The 26,963-nt window shown below is 38.6% G+C and overlaps 1 protein-coding gene across 17 annotated transcripts in view; it reads right to left on the reverse strand.

Annotated features, from left to right (window-relative positions):
• Positions 1-26,963, reverse strand: part of PUM1 (pumilio RNA binding family member 1) — a 128,983-nt gene that overhangs the window by 83,484 nt on the left and 18,536 nt on the right. For all 17 annotated transcript variants that reach the window (XM_059917595.1, XM_059917613.1, XM_059917624.1 and 14 more), the window contains one exon: positions 8,851-8,919. In XM_059917595.1, coding sequence (XP_059773578.1) covers positions 8,851-8,919 — 69 coding nt within the window. The remainder of the gene's footprint in view (positions 1-8,850; positions 8,920-26,963) is intronic.

The raw sequence follows: 26,963 nt of genomic DNA on the forward strand, positions 1-26,963 counted from the left end.
AGGGACACCTTAAAGGATGGGGGACTTCAGAGCGAGAAGAGAGCGGAAAGGACTTTCCACAAAGAGCAAAGGTAGAAATGAAAGCAAGTGGACCAATAAAAAAGGAATCCCGCCACCAACTAGAGGCGCAGTAAGGAGAGGGTGAAAAAGCACAACTAGTCCAGCTGCCAGTGAGGCTTTATGGAGCACCAAGGAGCTGGGCTCTAATCCAACAGGCAGCAACAGGGAGTAAAATCATAAAAATTCATTTTAAAAGATTAATTTGAGGGACTTCCCTGGCAGTCCAGTGGTTAAGACTCCGCACTTCCAACGCAGGGGGCACGGATTCAATCCCTGGTTGGGGAACTAAGATCCCGCCTGCCGCGAGACGTGGCCAAAAAAAAAAAAAGATTAATTTCACATTCCTTTACAAAAAAGAGTGAGGGAAAGCAAATGGATGCTGGGAGGCTAAGCAAAGAGGTCACTGCAGTAACCTAGGCATAAAATGGTAAAAGAAGGGACCTGTGGAAATGGGAGCTGGAAAGGTACAAACTGCTGCTTAGATGCCTCTCTCAACTTTCAAGGCTTTTTTTTTTAAGTTATTTAATTTCAAAAGGAAAGATTCATAGCCCATTATGATGATCAAGAATGAAGTCACTAAGTATACATAAGCCAGTCTACCACTGAAGTTATTTTAATCAGGAATCTATTCCACAGAGTCAGCTGAGTCCAAAGCCTAGCTGAAAACAGGATCCAAGTATGTAAGAATATGGTGCTGCAAGTTTAAGTCCACAACTCCAATGGGTAAAGTTTTAAGGTTGTCCTGAGGATCCACTGCGAGTTGCTGGGGAACAGTAAGAGCAAAAAGAGCAATCAAGTAGAGATAAGAAGAATTTGGTAGCTCTTAAATTTTAGGACCACCACAAATTAGACTGAATTGCAAACAGTTCTTTAATTGATGACTACTGTTAAACTCAAAAATGCACTCTGGGGAATTCCCTGGCGGTCCAGTAGTTAAGACTCCATGCTTCCACTGCAGGGGGGCAGGGCTTCGATCCCTGGTTGGAGAACTAAGATCCCGCATGCTGCGAGGTGCGGCCAAAGAAAACAAAACAAAACAAAAACGCACTGTCTTCAAAGGAGCACAGGGGTTTCCCAGTGTTCTTTACCACACAAAAAACACAATCACTGTTAACAACTTCATCCTTGAAACTAAACACACAGAAGACATTGGTTGTTCTTTCAGAAAGCATGCCCTTCAAAAATAAAAAATTCAGAGATACTGTTAGCACCTCAAGCTCCATGAATATTTTGTGGTAAATTAACCTGGGGCAAGCTCCACACTAATCCCTTCTCCACTGCACATCCCTTCCTGAAGCCACTGAAGGTAAAGTTTTCCTTATACCTTTCCGCTTCAAGTTATTGGAACAGAGCCAAAAGAAGTTTCTTTTCTCTGATATCTTCATAAAACTTCACGAACAGTAAACTATGTTCAGAAAATGAAGATATTCCCCAGGTGAACCAGGCTTTTCTGCACAATATAGAAAAGGCACGTAAGGAAACAGAAGACAATGTTATCCCGGCCACCTTTAAGTTCCCTATAAATAATGTCATTTGTTTTTATCTAAGTATAAATTACATGGTTTGATCTATAACATAACCATATTAAAGTTATACTAGGTCTAGACTTTAAATAATTATATAAATGATTCCTTGCAATAGTACCTGAGAGCCCAGTGTGTAAAAGATAAGCCTCCAGATCACTTAGGAAATGTGTAAAGTTCATGAATAAAACCATGAAAACATCTAGATTGCTTCATGACCTACCCCCCTCATATTCCCAAAGCAGTAAGCAAACAGCTCATTTAAGAGAGGATAGGGCTTCCCTGGTGGCGCAGTGGTTAGGAGTCCGCCTGCCAATGCAGGGGACACGGGTTCGTGCCCCGGTCCGGGAAGATCCCACATGCCGCGCAGCGGCTGGGCCCATGAGCCACAACTGCTGAGCCTGCGCATCTGGAGCCTGTGCTTCGCAGCGGGAGAGGCCCGCACACCACGATGAAGAGTGGCCCCCGCTTGCCACAGCTGGAGAAAGCCCTCGCACAGAAACGAAGACCCAACACAGCCAAAAATAAATAAATAAATTTATAAAAAAAAAGAGAGGATAAAGAGTCCTTTGCCTCAAGATGGGACCAAACACTCAAACCCACCCACATATCCAGTCAGCCTCAGGGTATTTTTAATTATTAAATTGACAAGAGAAGTGTCTTAGTATGCCAGATATGGACAGGTTCCCTCTTTCGTGTGTTCCAGGAGTGGAAAATTTCACAGATGTGCATGTATATCACAGATGTGCATGTATACAGGGAAGACCAACACAGAAAATAAACTATTTCTTCTACACATTTTGCTATAATGAGGACCACAGAATTCATTAATTAATTAAGAGACAATGAATTAATTTTGGTGTTCTGGTTCCTCATCAGCAAAACAAAAGTAAACAAGAAAGAATTACACACAACATAGTTTAATACAAGCTTGAACAAGAAATATAACAACAGCAATTCCAATTTTCTAAACACCATTATGGCTAGTTGTATATATATGAGGATATTTCCATGCCCCAGCAGATGGCCCAGAGAAAGTGTCCTATGATTACAACTACATTAAATAAAAGATCCTTTATAATAAATGCCCTTATATAAGATTCTATTTGGATAACAGCATTGCTGACATGCTATTCATCCTATGTACTCTTCGTAAAATAATTATTGAATAGTTCAAAAATGTAAAGATTTGCAGAGAGGACTGAATAAATGCTTTTCAGTTTTGTCCGCTCCCCATCGTCCCCTTCACACCCTCACATCCCTGAGGGTGGAAAAGTAATATGAATAGAGAATACAGGCAATATTTATTGAATTGAACTGAGGTCCCTTGGGGGGAACTTCTGATGTAAAAGAGAAAATAAAGAGGAATCCATACTTAGAAAAAAATATTTACTGGTACACAATTTATTCAACACAATATATTAGGCAGCCACTGTTTACAAAGTACATATTAGCTGAAGCCCCTGCCCTCAGCAAACTTATGTGCAAGGAAATAGAAAACATTTACACAAATCACTATATATAAAATAAATTAGGGCCATAAGAATGATATAAATCAATAATGTGCTACTGAATTCCCCTCTGTAGCTTCTGGTTGGTGAGAGCAAGAAAGCTTTCATAGAAGAGCTGATAACTGAAGCTGGACTGCATACTGGGTAGGCTCTGGACATGCAGAAATGAACAGTAGAAAAGCTCAGGATCTGGAGTGATAGAGAGCTGGGTTTAAACAGCTGGCTCATGATCATGTTAACCTCTATAATCCCTGTTTGCCCAGTATATAAAGGACATCCTAATACTGTAGGACCACTGTGAAGACAATAATGTATATGTGATTAGTACAGTACCTGGAAAATCATATATGTTCAATAGACTGCAGCTATTATTATTTCTGAGCCTAATGAAATAGAACTTGATGTCAATCCACATCTTGACAGTTATGATCTTAGCTGGAGTCACTTGGCCTTAGAACTCACTTCCCTCATGTAAAAATAGTCGTGTCTCTCAAAAATCTGTTGGGAGATTCACATAGGTAATGAAATCAATGCCAAAGTGTTTTGAAAAGTGTTAATGTATTACTGTAGTTAATTAGCTTACTTTCAAATAAAGCATACTGATGTGGATAAAAAGAATTAAAACATTTTAGACAAAGGAGGATAAAAGGGAAGAAATTTAATGAAGACAGATAAAGCATGTGGATCAGCTATTTCCTGATGCACAGAAGCATGTTTTACTGCATTCAAACATTCAAGCATGTTTTACTGCATTCAAACATTCCAAGATGGCTTAACATATACAGTCATTAAGTCCACCCATTCTTCCCAGTGCAGGACAGAAGGCAGATATTGGAATGTGTGGGGTTCCACACAGGTCTCAAAGTGACAGGACAGAACTGGGCACCAGGTTCTAAATGTCAGATGCACCCATGTTCACAGGGTTAGAAGATACCTTCTTATCATCTTCTTCAAAATGCCCAATCCTAATCCCAAAACATAATAGTTTTGATCCCAGGAACTTACAAAACAAGACTCATAAAAAGGTCACTTCACCTCTAACATGGTCATTAACCTAATAAAGGAAAGTTATTAACTTCCTCCAGATCACTTGGCCTGGCTAGCTATGTCTTCTCTAAAGGAACCATTTCATTTTAATAACAAAATGTCAAAAATGCCCAACAACCAAATGGTATTAATACAAAGTTAATGGAACTAGGCAGCTTTTACCATTCCTATGCATACTCAAAAGCTGCATTCTGGGGGGAAAAGGATGTGTTACACTGCTTGGTCAGATATTTTTATAATGCACCACAGGCTCTATTTATTTTTCATCCTTTCTGCAAGAAAGGCTGCATGATCTTGCTAGCAGACAACACATCTCCTTTCCAAAATTCAACCCAGTTTAGAGTCAACTGAGTTACTCTTATGGGACCGTAACTGCAAGGAATTTACAGTGTGAGGTTAGCCCCTCTAGGGCTGTGGATCATAAAAGTAGTTTTAGCTACCCAAAAGCCTCCAATTCTGTGAGCCATCATGCCATGGTGGAAAGATGTGGACTTGGTATCCACATTAGGCTCCTACTTGTCCCGATTTCACAATTACCACCCTATGAGCCCTGATGGACAGACACTTCAATGTCTTATGTGGCTGCACAGTGAATGAGTCACTTAGAGAACCCAATGAAAACTTACAGAACCTCTACATCACACTCTAAAAAAACCCATCTTTTAGGTACCCTCTGGCATATCCTAGAAAAAGGAGAACTAGTCTTATTTTCTATCTTTTTAAAGCTAGAAATAAGGGCAAACTCCAAGAATCTTAGACTTAAAAGGGTCCTGGAAAACTATCTAGTCCAACATGTGTGTCTTATGGATGAAAAAAAGCAAAGTCCAAAGAAGATGAATGCCTGAGGCAAGGCCAAAAGCGGTGGCATTAGGGTTCTCATCCAGTGAGCTCTTCATCCCACCAAGTTATACCTTTCTTTGGGTTAAGAGCTCTCCAAATCATTGTCAAATTCCTTCCTCTACAAGCCATTCTGCTCTCACACTTACAGGCAGAATTCCTATGTAATGTCTAATGAGAACCTGCAGCTATGTTTTAAATACATCTCACCTTACTCTACTTCCAGGAATGTGGTAGGATTCATTATCATTCCACATACAGATGCACTTTCCAGATTTCATTCCTCAGGTTTACAAACGTGTTTATTACCAAGGGTAAGCTTTTCTATGCTTCAGTTTTCTAAAACAAAGATGAAGGGCCACATACCTAAATACATTCCATTTATTCCAGAAATAATCACTATTATTTTAATGTCCCTGAACGCTGTCAGGTTTACTACATGTAAAACATTAAGGACTCTTAAAAAAAGTTCCTTGGTTTTTAAAAGTGAGAAAACCAATTATTCAGAATAAGGTGGCTTTTCTGTCAAAGACTCTCAAAGTACTTTCAAACTAGAACCACTATCCTCTTTGCAAATGCATCCTTTTCAGGACGTAAAATAAATAAGTCATGCAAGACCATAAACCAACCAAGGCAGAAACAGAACCCAGAAACATCAGGTCAATGAGCCTTCCTCAGTACTACAAAGATACACTCTTGAATACTCAACAGAAATAATCTGTGCCTTTAAACTTTTCAGGACTGGACTTAAAGTTGAATGAAAGGGGCTGCTAGCAAGGAGAGTGGATGAAACATTTGAAAATAATTTGTAGCCCTAAGCCTAAGACATTTTCCTATCTTCCTTCTTATGTTGACTTTTTAGAATAGGAGGTAAGTAAAGCACTTGTAGTGTGTCCTTCAGCTAAGAACAGCTAGGTGTACTTCAGACAACCAGCAAGGTTTGAAGGCAAAGTTTTATTAAGTAGTCACCTCTGAGCAAGATTTCTAAGAAACACTATCTAGCAAAGTGACTCCAGGAGTCTAGCACTGGCTTTGATGAGAAAAAAAAAAGTTGCAAGAGCCAGGCAGCACTAACTTTACTAGAAATCAATTACTTTGAATCGAGGCAATTCTCTTTGAATTCTAAAGATTCACACATTCTTGAACATAGGTATCATCTGCCCTAATGAGGACTCTCACACAAGCACACAGACACACACAAATACAAATAAGATAACTGCAGCAAAAATATACTGTGCCCAGCTTTATAAATCCATGCAATTTACTTGAAATTTTAGTGTTTATATGGGTAAACACTACATTTACACACATCCCCTCCCAGAGATGCTTTATTGTTTAAAGGGAAGGAAATTTAACGACGTTAAACTAATTAGAAACTATGCTTTTTTACTTTATTATAAAAGCTTGCTTTCTTCATCTCTCTTTTGTGCCCGTCTCCCTTGTATCTCTGCAAAAAACATTCTCCCAACCTATACCTATGTGAATCCTAACTAAACTAGAGGACGTTTCCCAAGTCCTATGCCTCCATCCAAGTAATCACAAACTATTCCTGCCAATACAGATCACTCCCTTCTCAAAATAGGAACCATACAAAGAAACACAGTGAACTCTTTCTGTTGTCATGTGTATTCACTCCTTCCTCAACTAGCTAAAGAAAGAGTTCCTTGAGTACAAAAACCTCACTCCATACTTAACTTAGTTTTCCCCTTTGTGCCTGGACACTGGGTTATGCTTTCCAAAAATAACCTCAGTTAAGTGTCTGTATTTTGGAAGGGAAGTGTATTAAGCATTTTTTAAAATCCTTCGCCAAATATCAACTGTTATAAAGCTTACTAAAATGAGATTTTTACCATCAATTATTTTATAAGTATTGGTTTCATTTACTCTAAGGGCACGTGCTTTGGAGAGGTAGTCAGGTCAGAGTCCCAACTCCATCACTTTCTAGATGTGTGACCCTGAGCAAAATTTTTCTTTATCTGGATAACAGAACCATCCTGAGAGAGTTATTGATGAGATAATGCATGCAAACCTCTTAGCATCTGCCTAATAGATGGTCAACAAATGGTAGCTATTATTATTACTTTGTGAATAATAAGGAAAGAAGAGTGACACTGCATTACTGTTGTAATGTACTTTGTTTAGTTATTTACATATGCCAACACCTAGGTCTGACGAATTATATACAAACATCAAAAAACGACATCTCTAACAAAAATAAGGAGGTGCGGTCTGGAGACCTTGTGGGGAAGGGATATTTTTGGAAGAAGAAAATGATTTTTTAAATATTTTTGTTGTTAATTTAAATAAAATTCACTTTCTGTTCACTCTTCTTCAATTAGAGTTAAGTCTTTAAAGATTATGAAGTGTTGCTTATAAAACAGTAACAGGGCATTATTTTTATTCTGTGTAACTAATTTTAAAAGACTGGGCTTAGATTTTTGGTAGAGTGGACCAGGTTAGAACACAGGAGTGCGGAAGCAGATAAATGTGGTTTCCCCATCTATAATTAATACGACACATCTGTTAACTTTCTGTTCAAACTGTGCTCCAGAAATTTAGTGAGAAAATCGTTTACTCAATAACCAGATAGGGTTTATTGATGTGCACTGTTTCATTAATATTAGGCAGGTACAGGAAACATAAGAACACCTACCAATCTGCTCTTCAAGCTCTAGAGGAAACACAAAAACAGGCCAAAACCCCATGAACCCAAGATGATAGGACACTCAACTCTGACCACAAGATGATTCAGAAAAGTTGGAAACAAAATCTTATAACCAAGGAAGCAAGAATCTTAGGATCAAAACACAAAGACTTTAACTAATGCCCAGCCACAATGGTAGTCAATGAATATTTGTTATAAATCAGGAAATTATCTTAATTTTGAGTCCTCGGAACCTAGCACAGTGCCTGGATCAAAGAATATTGGCTAAATCAAAGAACAAATGTATTTAATGAATAGTATAAAAGAGAATCCAGAATATAGCTATTCTCCCTGCTTTAAAACATTAAAATAGATATGGGGGCTTTTAAATATTAGATATACAAAATATAAAACAGAAGAAAAAACCTAAGGCTACTCTCCAGAACAAAAAAAACACAAGCAAATGCCCCCAGTTTGTGAACCTGTGACATCTTTAGCAATCAATTCAACCTGTATGTTCTACCTATCACCAATACACTCTTACTGTCAACATCTAGAAGCACCAGAAATCTGCTATACTTGATTTATATTCCTCTTTCTTTTAGAATTATGGCAATCTTCACTATCAATATAATGGATGGTAAATTTTGTTTTTGCACATTTTAAACATTACAAACAAACCAAAATGCTTGTTTCTAAATTCTATCTATGTAAGGGATGACTGGCTCAGGCCTCAACCTTCTGGAATTATTTCACCAGAAATCTAACAATTCCCTCTTCACAATGGAGCTCTAAACAACTTCCTCAAAAATAACACTGCTCTAAAAATAGGTTATCAACATATTCTGACTAGCAGCCAATCTAAAACTTCCTTCCACTGCAAAAGAACCTAACAACTGAAAAATGAGCCAAAGGTAAGGACATTTTATGCATATAAAACTATTTTGTAAAATTTTAACACCTCAATTTACAACTGACTGGTTAAGATAATATTAATTTGTGCTCACATTTTGATTTTATTTTTAAGACATTAGGCTAAAGTTAACATTCTTCTTATAATGAGATTGTTTTGGCAAAATTCTGCAATATCCCACTCCTATCATGAGGATGGCAACAAGGAAAAGCAAGCACATACTTCTGGAGACTAGATTCGGACACATTTGATGAAAGACAGCTCCAACCTTCCCTTAAAAACAGGCCCACTTTTCTGACACACCAATTCACTTACCTCTCCCATCGCTCTTCCCTCCAGAGCAAGTGCTTGAAAATCGTGATTCAGTTCATCCATAGAACGTACCTATTGTTTAGAATAGAGGAGGGAAAAGTTCCAAGTTAGCATCTTGAATTTTACATACACATTAAACACAACTGAAAAGCTTTTCTATGTTTACTTTCAGATATTGACAAGACAATAACAATAATCAAGTGACTGAGATTAAACATTCACTTACCTTTAACCATCAGCTTTCAGCAATGACCCCTGCTTTCTCCCCTCCCATTCCCTTTTGTTTTCAAACATGAAAAACACATAATCCAGAAAAAGAAAAAGCAAATTCCATCACACAAGAATTACGGTAGGGACTTCCCTGGTGATCCAGAGGTTAAGAATCCACCCTCCAATACAGGGATGCGGGTTCGATCTCTGGTTGGGGAACTAAGATCCCACATGCCATGGGGCAACTAAGCCTGCGCGCTCTAGAGCCCGCGTGCCACAACTAGAGAGCCCACGTGCTGCCACTACTGAGCCTGCATGCCGCAACTAAGACCCAAAGCAGCCAAATAAATAAATAAATAGATAGATAAATAAATAAATAAGGAAGCAGAGTCTTTAAAAAAGAGAGAGAGAATTACGGTAGCTGTATTTCATACATTTTGACTTAATAAGTAAAGATCAACATGTTGAAGAGCAATGATGTATGTAGATGACTATGTGACCTAAACCTTGCTACTGACTCAAAGACCACAGTCCTTATGAAAACTGACTCAAAGACCACAGTCCTTGTGAAAACAGTTAAGTACAAATTAGGGGACTCATTTGATCCAAGCCAGTATTTCTTTGATAAACCTCAGGGAAAGGCGCTACAAACTATATAACGGAGTGCCCTCAACATTTCTCCATATTGGAATATCTCTGGGGGCTCCTAGAATCTGAAAACCAGGAGAAATAAAAAATAGCACATATCACAAGGATCTCTTCAAACTTTACTTATCATTAAATGTACTACCCACATCATAACAATCTTTCTAGACTTCAATTAACTCATCTCCAAGATCATTACTACAAGGTAATATTTAAGAGCAAGAATGAAGTGTGGAATAGATTATGCAAAACAGTCATAATTCAAAAACCCTTTACTGTCCAATAGTCTACTAGTCCTCTCAGTTATGAGCAACAAGCCACCTTTGCTGCCTGAGGCTAGAGTAATGTCCCTTGTTTATTAAAGAGGAAGGCTATTCTTTTTTTTTTTTAACACCTTTATTAGAGTATAATGGCCTTACAATGGTGTGTTAGTTTCTGCTTTATAACAAAGTGAATCAGTTATACATATACATATATATCCCCATATCTCCTCCCTCTTGCATCTCCCTCCCACACTCCTTATCCCACCCCTCTAGGTGGTCACAAAGCACCGAGCTGATCTCCCTGTGGTATGCGGCTGTTTCCCACTAGCTATCTATTTTACATTTGGTAGTGTATATATGTCCATGCTACTCTCTCACTTCGTCCCAGCTTACCCTTCCCCCTCCCCGTGTCCTCAAGTCCATTCTCTACGTCTGCGTCTTTATTCCTGTCCTGCCCCTAGCTTCTTCAGAACCATTTTTTTTTTTTTAGATTCCATATATATGTGTTAGCATACGGTATTTGCTTTTCTCTTTCTGACTTACTTCACTCTGTATGACAGACTCTAGGTCCATCCACCTCACTACAAATAACTCAATTTCGTTTCTTTTTATGGCTGAGTAATATAAAGAGGAAAGCTATTCTGCCTACCTGAGGAACACTGCTGATTGCCTGAAGCAGGACTTTCTCAAACCCCCTCATCCAATCATCACTACCTCCAAATGTATGTGAACAATTTCTAGTAGTGGGTAAATGCAAAGAGAGTCAAACAACAGACAGGCAGGGAGAGGGTAGAGTATGGAGCACAAACCTGAATACAGTTGGGGGAACCGATTTAAGGATTTTATTAACATGCTGACTGAATACCACCCCAATAATCTTAATTTGACTGAACTGTCACCACATAAAAACATTGTTTTATTTTATTTTTTTTTTTATTTTATTTTTTTGGCTGTGTTGGGTCTTCTTTGCTGTGCATGGGCTTTCCCTAGTTATGGCGAGTGGAGGCTACTCTTCCTTGCAGCGAGGGCTTCTCATTGCAGTAGCTTCTCTTTTTGCAGACCACGGGCTCTAGGCGCACAGGCTCAGTAGTTGTGGCGCGCGGGCTCTAGAGCACAGGCTCAGTAGCTGTGGCGCTCAGGCTTAGTTGCTCCGCGGCATGTGGGATCTTCCTGGACCAGGGTTCGAATCTGTGCGGATTCATAATCACTGCACCACCAGGGAAGACCCGGTCGCATTGTTTTAAATTACACATTTTCAAAACCCAGAGCTGACACTATGCTACAAATGATACACTGTGTCACTAAGATGTAACAGTTTTGGGATGCTTGACAAAAATGTAAATTTATAAAATTCAAAATGACACTAAATTTAAGCCATATGAGAACAAAGAGACATAGAGATACGGCTTGTTATTGTGGTAAAACAGTTTCAAAGGGCCTTGAAACAGAAGCTAGGCTCACAGTACAAGGCGTTTACATTATTTCAGTAAGCACACTGAATAAGCTCCTAAACTACAGGTGCTAAAAATAAGGAGGGGGGAGGGGAGATGAGGACAGCATCTTAGCTAAATTCTACAAACGTCAGATAAAATCATTTTGAACCTTCAGGCCAGAGTTAACGTTTACAAAGCATGTAAATTAAAGACATAAAGTTCTACATCTAGCTTTTTCTGTGGAATCTAAACATGCATTTAACTAGATGCTAGGCGTTTCTTGAAAATCCAAAAACCTACAAATAGTTTTAACCAAGAATGTTGGAATTTTATTTATATTTCCCAAGAAAAAAGCAGGAGTGGCTACAAAAATGAAAAAAATAAAGTAGAAATGGTAAGGGAAGGCAGAGAACATGCAATATGCCTATTTATGTAATCATTACAACAATCTCACAGTAATTATTCCCATTTAAGAGATTAGAACTGAGCCTCACAGAAATGCCTTCCCCAACCACTGCCGAGTAGGGAAGAGTGTTTAGATGGCATTTCCAGGATCTAAATCCAGATGTTCCAATTCAAAGTGCAATGTCCTTTCTATGCTATCAAGCTGCCTCCAGGGCAGCCACAGGAAGTTTCCACCCCCAGATAGAAGAACTGCCTTCACAGCTTTTGCCGTGGGCTTTGATGAGTCTGCTCTCTTGGTCTTCTCGCCTTTGCTTTCCACTGTCTCCTCCCCCTACCTTCAAAATTTGCCCGTCCTTCCCTCACAGCAATTTCCATCCCTTCTATACTGCCTTCCCACCCACCCATCATTCTCTCTCCTACCATGTTTTATCTGCTGGCTCGCTCACGCTCTCAGGTCTCCTCTCCCTCTCTTTAGCTCTCTGTTCACCTCCTCCAGCTCTCCCTCTTCCAGGGTCTCTCTCTCTGCCTCACATACAAGGTGAACCACTACTCCTCCTACCTCCTGTAGACGAGAATGGAGCTTTTGCTAGTACAGAAACTCCATTTTAAACCATTTACCCACAGTTGAGTAGACAAGATAAACCAAGTCACTCTCACAAAAGTGTTTTTAACTAGTCAGGAACTTATTGTTTATAATGGGAGCTATACCTGGTATGGTCATCAACACCAGGCAGACTCTCAACAAAATTCTTCCTAGGAAACAAAACTAATGATCAAAAGAAGACGCTCAGGAATCAAGAAAAATCAAATGATGAAAACAGACAACTGTAAGAAACTTCTTGGGCAGCTAACAAAGAAACCTCTTCTATCATAAAGGAGAAAAGCTGGCTGGTAAATTATAATCAAAGAAAATGCTCCCATCAGGACAGAACTATCTTTTCAAGTTCTTGTACTCTACACCTCTCCCCCTTTCTCTAGCATTCAATTTGAGTGAAGGGTTAATGTTAATTTCTAGTATGACTTACTAATTCCATCTTCACTTTTGCTAAATGTCTGTAATACTTCCTTCCTTCCACTAAATAATCTTATCACCTCTGGTTTCACAAAACTATTTCCTATTTTTCTCTGTGGGCTACTTGCCAGTTGCCCATCTCACACCCATCCAGGACTTTCTCTACTGAGGCCCCCACCCATAAAAGCATCTTTTACTCCCTTTACTAAAGAGGCAAAGTGAGAAAACCACGTTAGTGTCTGACCTACCTCATATTTCCTCACTTCATCCCACCCAAGAATATCATCTGTACAAATGACCTAGCTTCTGAGTTTCCTTTCCATTTCCCAGATACCAGAACTTTCTTTTGTAAGCCTCAACACCTGTCTTCTTCTTCTAACATGAATCTTGTCCTAACTAGAATCATAATTTTGCAAATTAAGTTGGTGTTTTACCACATAGGAAGTTATAAAATCAAAACAGATAAACCCAGAACTATACATCACATTTGAAAAATGAAAAATTAAGCAAAAGCATCACTTTACAAGTCTTTAAGAATTATATTCTAAAGTGCACTCCTTGAGAAGTCCTACTTACCATACCCAACATCCCATACTTATCAGAATCAATGAATGATACACACTTCACTATTTCCATCTGTAAAACTGAGATAACACTGGCTACTTTATACGTTTGCTATGAAGATTAAATGAGGGACTTCCCTGGTGGCACAGTAAGTAAGAATCCGCCTGCCAATGCAGGGGACACGGGCTCGAGCCCTGGTCCAGGAAGATCCCACATGCCACGGAGCAACTAAGCCGGTGCACCGCAACTACTGAGCCTGCGCTCTAGAGCCCGTGAGCCACAACTACTGAAGCCCATGTGCCTAGGCCCATGCTCCGCAACAAGAGAAGCCACCGCAATGAGAAGCCCGCGCACCACAACGAAGAGTAGCCCCCACTCACCGCAACTAGAGAAAGCCCGCGTGCAGCAACGAGGACCCAACGCAGCCATAAATAAATTCATTAAAAAATATATTAAATGAGACATGTCCAATACCTAGTAGGCATTTATTCAACTATATCCACCTCACAGGTTATTCTCTTTAATACTGAAATGTCCCCATACATCCATCTCTTCTTTCCCTATCCTCAGTTAGCAAAGGGTAGGTTTTGGTCATTCCGGGGAGGTGAGCCTCTCTCTATAGGTCAGCGTTTTCATAATCAATATTAGAAGTACCTAGATCACACAAACATCTAATTTATTTTCTAAAACTTAGCATTTCAAAGTACAACCATTTTTCTCTCTTCTCAGTTCCCAGCTAATCCTCAATTCAGAGAAACTTCCATTCTAATCCATTCAGAAACTTCCAACATATAAAAATAAAAATCATCACTAGTTCAAGCTCATGTTTTTTCCGTTCTCATAAAAAAAAAAAAAATAAAGTCACCTTCTCAAATTCCTTCATTCCCTGATTTCCATACCACTATGGTCTCCTGGTTCTCCTCCTACTTCTCTATTTAGATTTTTGTCTCCCTTTTGGCCAGCCAACATTGCAGTCAAGGAAAAAAAAAAAAACACTGAAACTCAGACTTGGGTATAAAGGAATCCAAATTTAAGAAGTTAATGATCCAAATATGTAACAAATTACATTTATCAGATTTTCAAGCAGATATATATTACTGAACATTAAATCTCAAAGAACAAAGCGGTTACCATGGTGGTCCATGCAGTCCAATATAAAAGACCTAAAAAAGAAGCAACTTTTGAGAGCATTCTGGCTCAGTTCTTGGCCTTACTTTACTAGCATTCCTGTCCTTGGATTGCTGTCCCTTAACTGCTCAGGGTGTCTTTACAATGAATGTCCCTTCACTTGAGCTAGTTTGGCCAGTTCTCTGTTGATTGTATACAAGAACCAAACTCAAACACAATAGGTACCACAAAGTTGGTATTTATGAAATCACTCTGGAAGTCTATATTTTAAAACAGTAATCAGAGCTATGTAGTGCACTTGGAAAAATAAAGTTCAACAAATCAACACTTTTTTGAATATTTTCTTTTTTTTTTTTTTTTTTTAGCTAAATGTTTTTTTTTTCACACACACACACTGTATTTTATTTTTACAAGAGATAAATAGACTGACACCAAGCATTGTACATGGATGACCACAACAAAAGCAACAATGATTGCAATTACCAAACATGAAACACACTCATACTATGTCATAATATTGACATTCAGTCCAGTAATCCTTCACTGTTGAATATTTTCTAACAGACATATTTCAAGACACCTGCCTAGAAAGGACAACATTGTGATTCCCACCACCTCTGGCCACAAACAATTATAACAAAAGTATTCTCCTGAATGGCCAAACCCCTAGTACCTGAAAAGAAATGATAAACTGACCTAATCAGATACCTCTCCTTAGCATTCAGGCCAGATAGCAATGGAGAGATAAAGTGAAATTCCCTAAAGACTTGGCAGTTGTAGCTGTCATTTTGGGTCAAGTATAACCTGGTGAATAAGCAGTAGATGGTCAACACAAAGAAGAGAAAGAATGTGCTGAAAAAAATCAGAGACAAGAGACTATGGAACCCCTATGGAAACAGAAAAACCTCCTAGTGCCCAGGAGGCCCACGTATATATTTCCTGCTCTGGGGTTCAGAGAGAATCCCTGGTGTTCCTTCATTTAATGCCCTGAATTTTTGCTAAGTAGAAAAGACTTCTATACCTTGAGACTAAAACTGCCTTTACTAAAATATTTATTTCCTCAACCACTGAATCTCAGTTATCAAGCACTTTTCTCCTCCACACCTTTGTTCCCCTGGAGGATTTTTTGCAAAGGCAAGCCTAGATCACGATGGCTCCATTTCACTAACATAGATCCAGAACAATACAAGCAGAAGAGGTGGTGCCAAGAACCATTACAGGAAGGAGATACCAGAGAGAAAAAGCCAGCAAATGCAGGAGAAACTTGAGCAATGAGAAGAAATGGAATACGAGGATTAACCTAATCTGAATTTAATCATTAAGGGAAAAACATTTAATAAGTCTGTTCTACACCATCTTCTGCTTTCTTGTATCTGTATTATAAATAACAACAACAAATATTTACTGAGACTTACTTTGTGCCAGGTCCTGTCCTATAAAAATATTTATATGCTGTATGATCTCTTTAATATTCGTAACAATTTGAAAATGCAGGTACTCTTATCCCCATTTTGTGAGAAACGCAAAAAGTTATCACATTCCTCTAATAAAATATAAATAAATAAACATTTTTCTTGATTACTGGGAAAAAACAAAAACAAAAGACTACTCTTTAAGCTTAGGAGGAGGCAAACCCTACTACGTGATCTTATTTATTCATTGTTAATAGCAACACTAAATACCAGCATTTGCTGAGTTTTCAAGGCACTGTACTGCAAAATAGACATTATTCCATTTTATAGATGAGGACCAAGGTTCAGAGGCATGATCTGTCTAAAGTCATACAGCAGATAAAGATCAGAAGTGGAATTCAAATTCAGCTCTCTATCCCCTTTACTAGCGCTTCTTTCTGTTCTCATCAAAGACAAGCACAAAGGCTCCAGGACACCTGGCTTAAACAGCTGTTGTTCTGGAAACTGATTACTACACTGTTTTTTTTTTCTAATTCTATTTATTTATTCATTTATTTTATTTTTGGTTGCGTTGGGTCTTCGCCACTGCGCGTGGGTTCTCTCCAGTTGTGGCGAGCGGAGGCCACTCCTCGCCGTGGTGAGTGGGCTTCCCATCGCGGTGGCCTCTCCCGTTGCAGAGCACGGGCTCCAGGGGCACCGGCTTCAGCAGTTGCGGCTCGCGGGCTCTAGAGCACAGGCTCAGCTGCCCCGCGGCATGTGGGATCCTCCCGGATCAGGGCCCGAACCCGCGTCCCCCGCACTGGCAGGCGGACTCTTAACCACTGTGCCACCAGGGAAGCCCTACACTATTTTTATACAGGAGGAAAATGAAGTCACCACAGCAGCCAGGATTAGGCTGAATTTCCATTTTTTTATTATTATTTATCATTAAAAACTGCTACTACCTTGGACTTTCCTGGTGACGCAGTGGTTAAGAATCCGCCTGCCAATGCAGGGTACACGGGTTCAAGCCCTGGTCTGGGAAGATCCCACATGCCATGGAGCAACTAAGCCCGTGCGCCACAACTACTGAGCCTGTGCTCTAGAGCCTGCTAGCCACAACTGCTGAGCCCGTGTGCCACAACTACTGAAGCCCGCGTGCCTAGAGACCGTGCTCTGCAACAAGAGAAGCCACTGCAATAAGAAGCCCGGGCACCACAACAAAGAGAAGCCCCTGCTCGCCGCAACTACAGAAAGCCTGTGAGCAGCAATTAAGACCCAACGCAGCCAAAAGTAAATAAATTTATTAAAAAAAAAAAACTGCTACTACCTTTGGCAATTAAATACCATTAAAGTTCCAGATTATATAATGTGTTGATGGCATTCAGCTAGGATAGTTAACAGACCCAAGTGATAAACTGTAAGTTATCAAAACTGATTTGCTACCATACTACCATAATATATACACCTCATGGAAATGTCAGCACTTCCTAAACATAAAAGAAAACAATTTATAAAGTAAAAAGAATAAATAATATTTTTAGAAGCAGTTAATAAAGCCTATGATACTAGTGACTTTTAACTACAAAAACCTCACAATTGCCGGTTCTGACGGTCTTCATCTTAATTTCACCAATCATGATCAAGCTGAAATCAGTAAGGAGAGCAAGGCCATTTTAACTAGAGAGAGAAACTGTCTAATTGATACGGAAGAACCTAATAAGTGTAAAACTTAAGATAATGATAAATCTTATCTCCACTTGTCTGGAAACTACTACCTGTAGCAATCTGTCTGAATGGTATACTCCTGACTTCCAAAAGAACAAATTCCAAAAGCATGAAAGAGACTCCTACACAACTACTATTATAGATCACACTTACAACAAAAAATGGTTATTTGCAAATAGAGAATACATCAAGGGGCTTCATTAGCAGTAAAAGTTTCATTCTGAAATACCAATCTCAAAAGATGACACATGGAAAAAGCAAAAAAACTAAATCAAGAATGTTCACCAGAAGTTCTTAAATCGAGTTGTGGCAAATGCGTAAGTATCAGGCTCTTTTCAAACAATGAAACTAAATTTAATATATTTGCAATCATTGGAATCTTACCAGCAGAGTGTAAGAATCTATGTAAATAATGTGAAAATAACAAATATTCGTCCACAAAAAAGACACAGAATTCACTTTTCCAAACTTTTGCTAATATTAAATTTTTTGAGATTCACTTTGTCATCCCTGTGCTCACTAATGGACAGGTAATAGTAGGCATGAAAGGCTTGTAATAATTTTTACCATAAGAATAGTCTGTGAAAGAAAACAAATTATGGGCCTCCACAGCTATTGATATAAATGTTCTACAAATTGTAAGACAGTGCATATTTTTTAACAGATGTACAACTTAGACCACCAGTGAAAACAACAATTGTGAAAAGTAAGTGGAAGAACTATCAACTACAAGGCATGCCTACAGTGGTAGTCTCTGCGGATTGATTCGGGGGTGAGAGGGGGACTACTTATATAAAGACTGCTTCTCTAGTTAATCTGTTCTCCCTTTTCGACAGAGGAGTGGAGAAATTTACAATGAAGTTCAAAGACCATGATACAGGTGTCTTACTGCCTTCTCAACCACTGAAATAACATCTACTAAGTAGCAAAACTGCACTTTAGCAATAGTGCCATGGCAGTTTGTCTTATCTCCCTAAAAGTAAACCCCACAGTATTAAAAACATGACAGGCATTACATACAAATATTTGTAATGTGAGAAATTACCCTCAGTCTCAGGAGTGACAAAATAGCAGAAACAGGACTTCCACAGCCAGCTTCTTTAAAATGATTCTTATCTTGCTTAAAAGAACACACTGTCATGCTTTTTCGAGCTTTTCAAGAAAGAAATTTGACAATATGTATCAAGTTTTATAAACGTTCATGCCTTTTGATCCAGTAATTCTACTTCTAGGAATTCAGCCTAAGCAAATAACCAGAAATATGGGCAAAGATTTGTTATTGAAGATCTTCATCATGGCACTGTGATGTGAAAAGTGGTTTGAGGGACTTCCCTGGTGGTCCAGTGGTTAAGATGCTGCACTTCCAAGGCAGGGGGCGCAGGTTTGAACCCTGGTTGGGGAACTAAGATCCCACATGCCGCATGGTCAAAAAAATAAGAAAAAAAATTGCAAAATATTTTTTTAAAGTGCACAATAAGCACCTTTGCTTATAAAGCTTATTCTTTTAGTTGATTAAGATGTTTCTAGAAGAGGATTATTGGTTTGAAAGGTAATAATATACTAAAGACTTCATAAATGTTAAATTTATTTTCAGAAGCTTCTTTCTGATTTTCATTGGCATTATAGAAAACGTAGAAACTACTGATGAAGTTTTAGGTTAACATTTGAGTATATTACCTTCCAGTCTTATTTTGTGTATGTCTCTTTATGGAAATATATACATATCATTTTATGTATGTAGATTTGTGGCCTATTATAGAATCCTTACACATAAACGTATTCTCTAAGACTTTAAAAAATGTTTTAAGTAGCTACATAAAATTCTGTAAATGAATATATGCTGTATTTAATAATTCCTGCTGTATTTAAACTTTTTCAAACCACTTTTTTAAAATAAATTTTTATTTTACTTTATTTATTTATTTATTTACTTGGCTGCATCGCGTCTTAGTTGTGGCATGCGGGATCTTCGTTGAGGCATGCAGGATTTTTTTGTTGCGGTGCACGGGCTTCTCTCTAATTGTGGAGTGCGAGTTTTCTCTTCCCTAGTTGTGGTGCGCAGGCTCCAGGGTGTTTGGGCTCAGTAGTTGTGGCTCGAGGGCTTAGCTGCCCTGCGGCATGTGGGATCTTAGATCCCCCACCAGGGATCGAATTCGCATCCCCTGTATTGGAAGGAAGATTCTTAACCAGTTTAATCCCTGGCTGGGGAACTAAGATCTTGCAAGCTGCCATGCGCGGCCAAAAAAAAAAAAAACAAGGAACTAAGTACTGATACATGCTACAATGTGCATGAACCTTAAAAACATGCTAAGTGAAAGAAACCAGACACAAAAGGCCACATATTATATGATTCCATTTATATGAAATATCCAAAACAAACAAATGTAGAGAGACAAGAATAGGTTTTTGTTTGCCAGGGACTTAGGAAAGGGGGGAATTGACAATGACTACTAATGAGTACAGGGTTTCTTTTGGGAGTGCTAAAAATGTTCTAGTGTTAGAAAGCATGATGGTTGCATAGCACTATAAAAACACTAAACCAAATTGTAAACTTAAGGGTGAACTTTATGGTATGTGAATAATATCTTAATAAAGCTGTTTTTTAAAACTAGGAGGGGCTTCCCTGGTGGCACAGTGGCTAAGAATGCCTGCCAATGTAAGGGACACAGGTTTGAGCCCTGCTCCGGGAAGATCCCACATGCCGCGGAGCAACTAAGCCCATGCACCTCAACTACTGAGCCTGCGCTCTAGAGCCCACCAGCCACAACTACTGAGCCCACGTCCTGCATCTACTGAAGCCCGTGCTCTAGAGCCCGTGCTTAGCAACAAGAGAAGCCCACGCTCTAGAGCCCGTGCTTAGCAACAAGAGAAGCCCGCGCACCACAACGAAGAGTAGCCCCCATTCCCCGCAACTAGAGAAAGCCTGCATGCAGCAACGAAGACCAAACACAGCCAAAAATAATAAATAAATAAATAAAAATAAATTTTAAAAAATAAAAATAAAATAAAATCTTTTTAAATAAATAAAAATAGGAGATGGCAAACACTTTCTGTAACATGTCAAATAACAAATAATACAGGCTGGGACTTCCCTGGTGGTCCAATGGTTAAGAATCCACCTTCCAATGTAGGGGACGCATGTTCGATCCCTGGTCGGGGAACTAAGATCCCACATGCCATGGGGCAACTCAACCCGTGCCACAACTACTGAGCTCATGCACCATAACTAGAGAGCCTGCATGCTACAATGAAAGATCCTGCATGCTGCAATGAAGATTCCGTGTGCCGCAATTAAGACCCGATGCAGCCAAATAAATAAATAAATATTTTTAAATAAATAAATAATATAGGCTTTGCAGGCTATACAGGGTCTTTGTCATGTATTCTTTGTTTTTATTTTCAACTACACATTTAAAAATGTAAAAACCATTCTTAGCTCAAGAGCCATACATAAACAGGCAGCAAGCTAGATTTGGCAGGGAGGCCATAGTTTGCCAAACCTGTTTTAAAAATAAGCCATTCCTAAAATGTTTACAAGTGAATGTGCGCTAAGTTAACGCTGATCCAAAAACTAAGCAAAGATCTCTTATCAAACTTATAAATAGAGCTTCCACAAATGTTACTGGATAAACGGAACATAGGGAAACATATCAAACAGAATTTAGTACTTTTATTAATAGTTAAGATCACATATTGGGTTGGCCAAAAGGTTCATTCGGTTTTTCCGTAAGATGGCTCTAGTAGCACTTAGTTGTCTTTAACTTCATTCGAAACAATTTTGTTAGACTGTAAGTGACAGCTGTCATATCAGCGTGCATTTAAGAAAAGACTTATCAAAATTGGTGAATTTTTGTGTAGCCATATTCATACTGAAGATGGAAGAAAAAAGCAACATTTTCAGCATACTATCCTTTGTTATTTCAAGAAAGGTAAAAACGCAACTGAAATGCAAAAAAAGATCATGTAGTGTATGGAGAGGTGCCGTGACTGATCGAAAGTGTCAAAAGTGGTTTGCGGGATTTCCCTAGTGGTCCAGTGGTTAAGAATCCGCCTTCCAATGCAGGGGACTCGGGTTCGATCCCTGGTCGGGGAACTAAGATCCCACATGCCGCGGGGCAACTAAGCCCGAGAACCACAACTACTGAGCCCGTAAGCGAAAACTACCGAGCCCGTGCGCTCTGAAGCCCGCACGCACCTCAATGAAAGATCCCACATGCTGCAACAAAGATCCTGCATGCTGCAACTAAGACCCAACACAGCCAAATAAATTTTTTTTTAAAAGTGGTTTGAGGGGCTTCCCTGGTGGTGCAGTGGTTAAGAATCCACCTGCCAATGCAGGGAACACGGGTTCAAGCCCTGGTCCAGGAAGATCCCACATGCCACGGAGCAACTAAGCCCAGGCGCCACAACTACTGAGCCTGCGCTCTAGAGCCCACGAGCCACAACTACTGCACCCACGGGCCACAACTACTGAAACCCGTGCACCCAGAGCCCGTGCTCTGCAACAAGAGAAGCCACTGCAATGAGAAGCCCATGCACCTCAACTAAGAGTAACTCCCACTTGCCACAACTAGAGAAAGCCTGCACGCAGCAACGAAGACCCAATGCAGCCAAAATTTAATTAATTAATTAATTAATTTTTAAAAAGTGGTTTGCAAAGTTTTGTGCTGGAGATTTCTTGCTGGACGATGCTCCACAGTCGGGTAGACCAGTTGAAGTTGATAGCGATCAAATCGAAACATTAACTGACAACAATCAACGTTATACCACTCGGGAAATAGCCGACATACTCAAGATACCCAAATCAAGAGTTGAAAATCATTTGCACCACCTTGGTTATGTGAATCGCTTTGATCTTTGGGTTCCACATAAGTTAAACGAAAGAAACCTTCTTGACCATATTTCCGCATGCAATTCTCTACTGAAACATAACGAAAACATTCTGTTTTTAAAACAAATTGTGACAGGCAATGAAAAGTGGATACTGTACAATAACGTGGAATGGAAGAGATCGCAGGGCAAGCAAAATGAACCACCACCAACCACACCAAAGGCCGGTCTTCATCCAAAGACAGTGATGGTGTGCATATGGTGGGACTGGAAGCGAGTCCTCTATTATGAGCTCCTTCCAGAAAACTAAACGATTAATTCCAACAAGTACTGCTCCCAATTAGACCAACTGAAAGTAGCACTCGATGAAAAGCATCCAGAATTAGTCAACAGAAAACGCATAATCTTCCATGAGGATAACGCAAGACCGCATGTTTCTTTGATGACCAGGCAAAAACTGTTACAGCTTGGCTGGGAAGTTCTGATTCATCCGCTGTATTCACCAGACATTTCACCTCTGGATTTCCATTTATTTAGGTCTTTACAAAATCCTCTTAATGGAAAAAATTTCAATTCCCTGGAAGACTGTGAAAGGCACCTGGAACAGTTCTTTGCTCAAAAAGATAAAAAGTTGTGGGAAGATGGAATTATGAAGTTGCCTGGAAAATGGCAGAAGGTAGTGGAACAAAAGGGTGAATACATTGTTCAATAAAGTTCTTGGTGAAAATGAAAAATGTGTCTTTCATTTCTACTTAAAAGCCGAAGGCACTTTTTGGCCAACCCAATAAAACTAAGACAAGAATTAAAAACCATATTAAAAAATAAAGATAGCTGCTCACATGAGAAGATGTTGAACACCATTAGCCATCAGGGAAACACAGATTAAGACCACAATGAGATATCATTACATATGTATCAGAATGGCTAAAATAAAAAACAGTAATACCACGAAATGCCGTTGAGCGCACAGAAAAATTGTATTATTCAAACATTACTCGTCCAGAAAACAACTTGGCAGTTTCTTTAGAAACTAGACATGCAACTACCATTATTACCTAGCAATTGGACTCCTGGGCTTTTATCTGATGTTCACACAAAAACCTGCACATGAATGTTCACAGCAGCTTCATTTATAATAACTAAAAACTGGAATCAGCCCAGATGTCCTTCAACAGGTTAAACAAACTATGGTGCTTCTGCACCATGCACACTATGCAGCAATAAAAAGGAATGGCCTACCACAGGCAACAACTTGGATGAGACTCCAGAAAAGTATGCACAGCAAAAAAGGCCAGTCCCCACCAAAGGCTGTATGTATGGTATGACTCCATTTATATGACTTTTTTGAAATGACAAAATTGTAGAAATGCAGAATAGGACAGATTAGTGGTTGGGGGGGGAGGCCCCCCCCAACCCCTGCAAAGGGAAAGGGGGTGTGTAAAAAGGGCTACTCAAGGGTCCCTTGTTGTTTTGGAACTATTCAGCACTTTGTGGTGGTAAGTATATGAACCTATACAGATGGTAAAATTATATTGAACTTCATACACATACACACACACACACAAACAGACCCAAATGAGTACAAGTAAAACTGGAGAGATGTGAATAGGACTGGATAGATTTTAACAACATCAATAACCTAGCTGTGATGCTATACTACACAATGTTACCTGCAAAGGTTATACTGTAAAATGGGGAAATAGAGGAAAGTATACAAAGGATCTCTCTGTATTATTTCTTACAACTGCAGGAATCAACAAATAACTAAGTCAAAATTTTAATTTAAAGAAAGATGACTGCTATGAAGAAACAATGAAGATATAACTTAAAATGATGGTTCCCAAGCACGAAAACTAAAATAATCAAATATATAACCAAAGGAACCTTTCTCAAGCTACAAAACTACGCAGCTCTCACCCACATAGCACACAAAAATCACATCCTGACCAAACTACCCTAAATTTGGAGAATTCTAAAAAAATAGAACTTACCCTTGGTTCTCTAAAACACTACCCGCCAAAGACAATAAAATGAGATCTACCGTCAATGGCCCAAAGATTTTTATGTCCTGACACAATTGTCTTTCATTTATAAAGGCTATAAGAACACAATATACAAAAGAAGTAATAAAATATGCCACTCACACGTCACCTTTCAAGCAATGACTGTATCAAGCACTCCAGCCAACCAAGAGAATTAAAATTAAGCACACAAAATGGATAAACTGTCATACAACTATTTAATGGGATACTACTAATTAAAAGGATCCATTTATCGTTATATATAACATGGATTCTCAAATGTAGTATATGCTAAGTGAAAGAAACCAGATTCAAAAGCTACATACTCTTACAGTACATATATGACATTTTGGAAAAGGCAAAACTATAGGGACAAAAAACGGATTAGTGGTTACCAGTTGCTGGGAATGGAGGTAAGAGCTGACTATGAAAGGGCTCCAGAGAATCTGGGGAAGCGTGAAAACTTTTGTATCTCGGCATCCGGTGGCAGGGTCTGGGGAAGGAGCGGCAGGTACCATGTCGGGCCGCAAAGGTGGCAAGAAGAAGCCCCTGAAGCAGCCCAAGAAGCAAGCCAAGGAGATGGACAAGAAGACAAGGCATTCAAGCAGAAACAGAAGGAGGAGCAAGCGAAGGCCGCTGGAAAGGCCTCCTGGCCACAGGTGGAATTAAGAAGTCTGGCAAAAAGTAATGTTCTTTGTGCCTGAGGCAATGATGATCCTTAATTCCATTCCTGTTTAAACATCTGGATTAAACATCTGGATTCCCTGCCATCACATCTTTGCCACCTACAGCTAGAATCAAGTGTTGTCTTGGAATCCACTGTACATTTAAGAATAAACTTTCGTAAAAAAAAAAAAAAAAAACTTTTATATCTCGACTGTGGTGATTACAAGAATATACGCATTTGTCAAAATCTACAGAAGTGTATGCTAAAATAATAGTGAATTTCACTGTATGCAAAATTATATCTTAAAAATGAGGGAAAAAATTACACAAGAGGTAGAATAGCACTATAAAGACTAACAGTATTATTCCCATTCTAAGAACAGAAGTGAAGAAAATAATCTAAACTACAAGTATTGATAAACAAAAATGTTCATTACAACACCACCAACATTAGTAAAAATTAGAAACCTAAATGATCAATATTAAGACATTATTACAGAAAAGAATGTGGCCACTACATAGAGTAGAATGTGGTATAACCTTAAAATTATCTATGGAAATAATATATCATAAAAAAAATTTTGATATGTTAGACCCCCAAAAAAAAAAGATAGAAAACTATAATCACAGAAATGTTTTTATTTTATCTCAATTGTTTCACAAAAGATTTCGAGTGACTTAGAAAATCAAATAACTTCCACTAGTGAGAAAATTAAGGCAAAGGGAAAATGAAAAGAGCCTACTTTATAAACTGTATGCAATTAAGTCCTATATACTTATTATAAATGAGCCATAAATTTAGTTCTAACCTCTCTCTAATGGTTAACCAAAACAGAGAAATGATTAGTAAAAACTCATACTGCCCATCAAACTTTTAAAAAAGCACAGCTCAAGAAATTATTATCCTTGTTATTAGAGATGAGATGATTTACATTTTTTTAAGTTTTGAATAAAAACACTAGATGGACACGTTACAAAAGGTAAACTAACAGATTCTGAATGTTGAATTATAGTTGGGGGTTGGTTGGATTTTGGTTTGTTTCTAGGGTGTTTTTATTTTTATAATTTTATAATTATCTATACTTTCCGAATGTTTACAATGAGCATTTACTGATTTTTAGAATTCAAAAATACCTACAAGTCATTATTTTTAATGGAGGGAAAAAAACATTTTATGTGATTTTTAAATCACTGTTAATTAGGATACAGAGAACGGAATTAGGCCATGGAAAGAGTCCTTAGTTCACTTACAATATTAAGAAACAAAATTACATTCATCACCAATAGAAATGACTCTTGTTTTGTTTTAACATATCTGCAAAAGTAGTTGATATATTTCTAGATGTAAGGGGAATAAACTCTAGTGTGGTAACAAAGGTGATCTATATTATTAATCTAACATTTCTCAAGTTTGAACAGTTCATTATTACAGTTACAATATAAATAGTTGGCACAGGAGACAGGAGCTCCCTTACCTAAAAGTTCTTCTGCCAGGGAACCTAGTAAATGTCTTCCTCCATTCAGCAGCCTTGAAGCTAACCCTCACTCCTCCTTTGTTTCAACAGTCTATTGTTTGTAGTATGTAAGGGAATAGGAATTCTCAATGAGTAAGTCTATCCAGATAAATCACTGCAACATAATTAAAGAGGGCAGCTACCAAACACATCAAGTAGCTCATTCTGGACTTCATGAGCCTGAGAGAGAACATAATACATAAATCCAAAACTATATCTGTGGGAGAAAATATTTTAATAGAATTCTATCTCTTCTGAATTAAAAAAAACAGCTAAAGATGTACTAATCAAGATATCAGTGATTCT

The sequence above is a fragment of the Balaenoptera ricei genome, chromosome 1 (genome assembly GCF_028023285.1).
Source record: "Balaenoptera ricei isolate mBalRic1 chromosome 1, mBalRic1.hap2, whole genome shotgun sequence".
In the NCBI taxonomy this organism is placed as follows: Eukaryota; Metazoa; Chordata; class Mammalia; order Artiodactyla; family Balaenopteridae; genus Balaenoptera; species Balaenoptera ricei.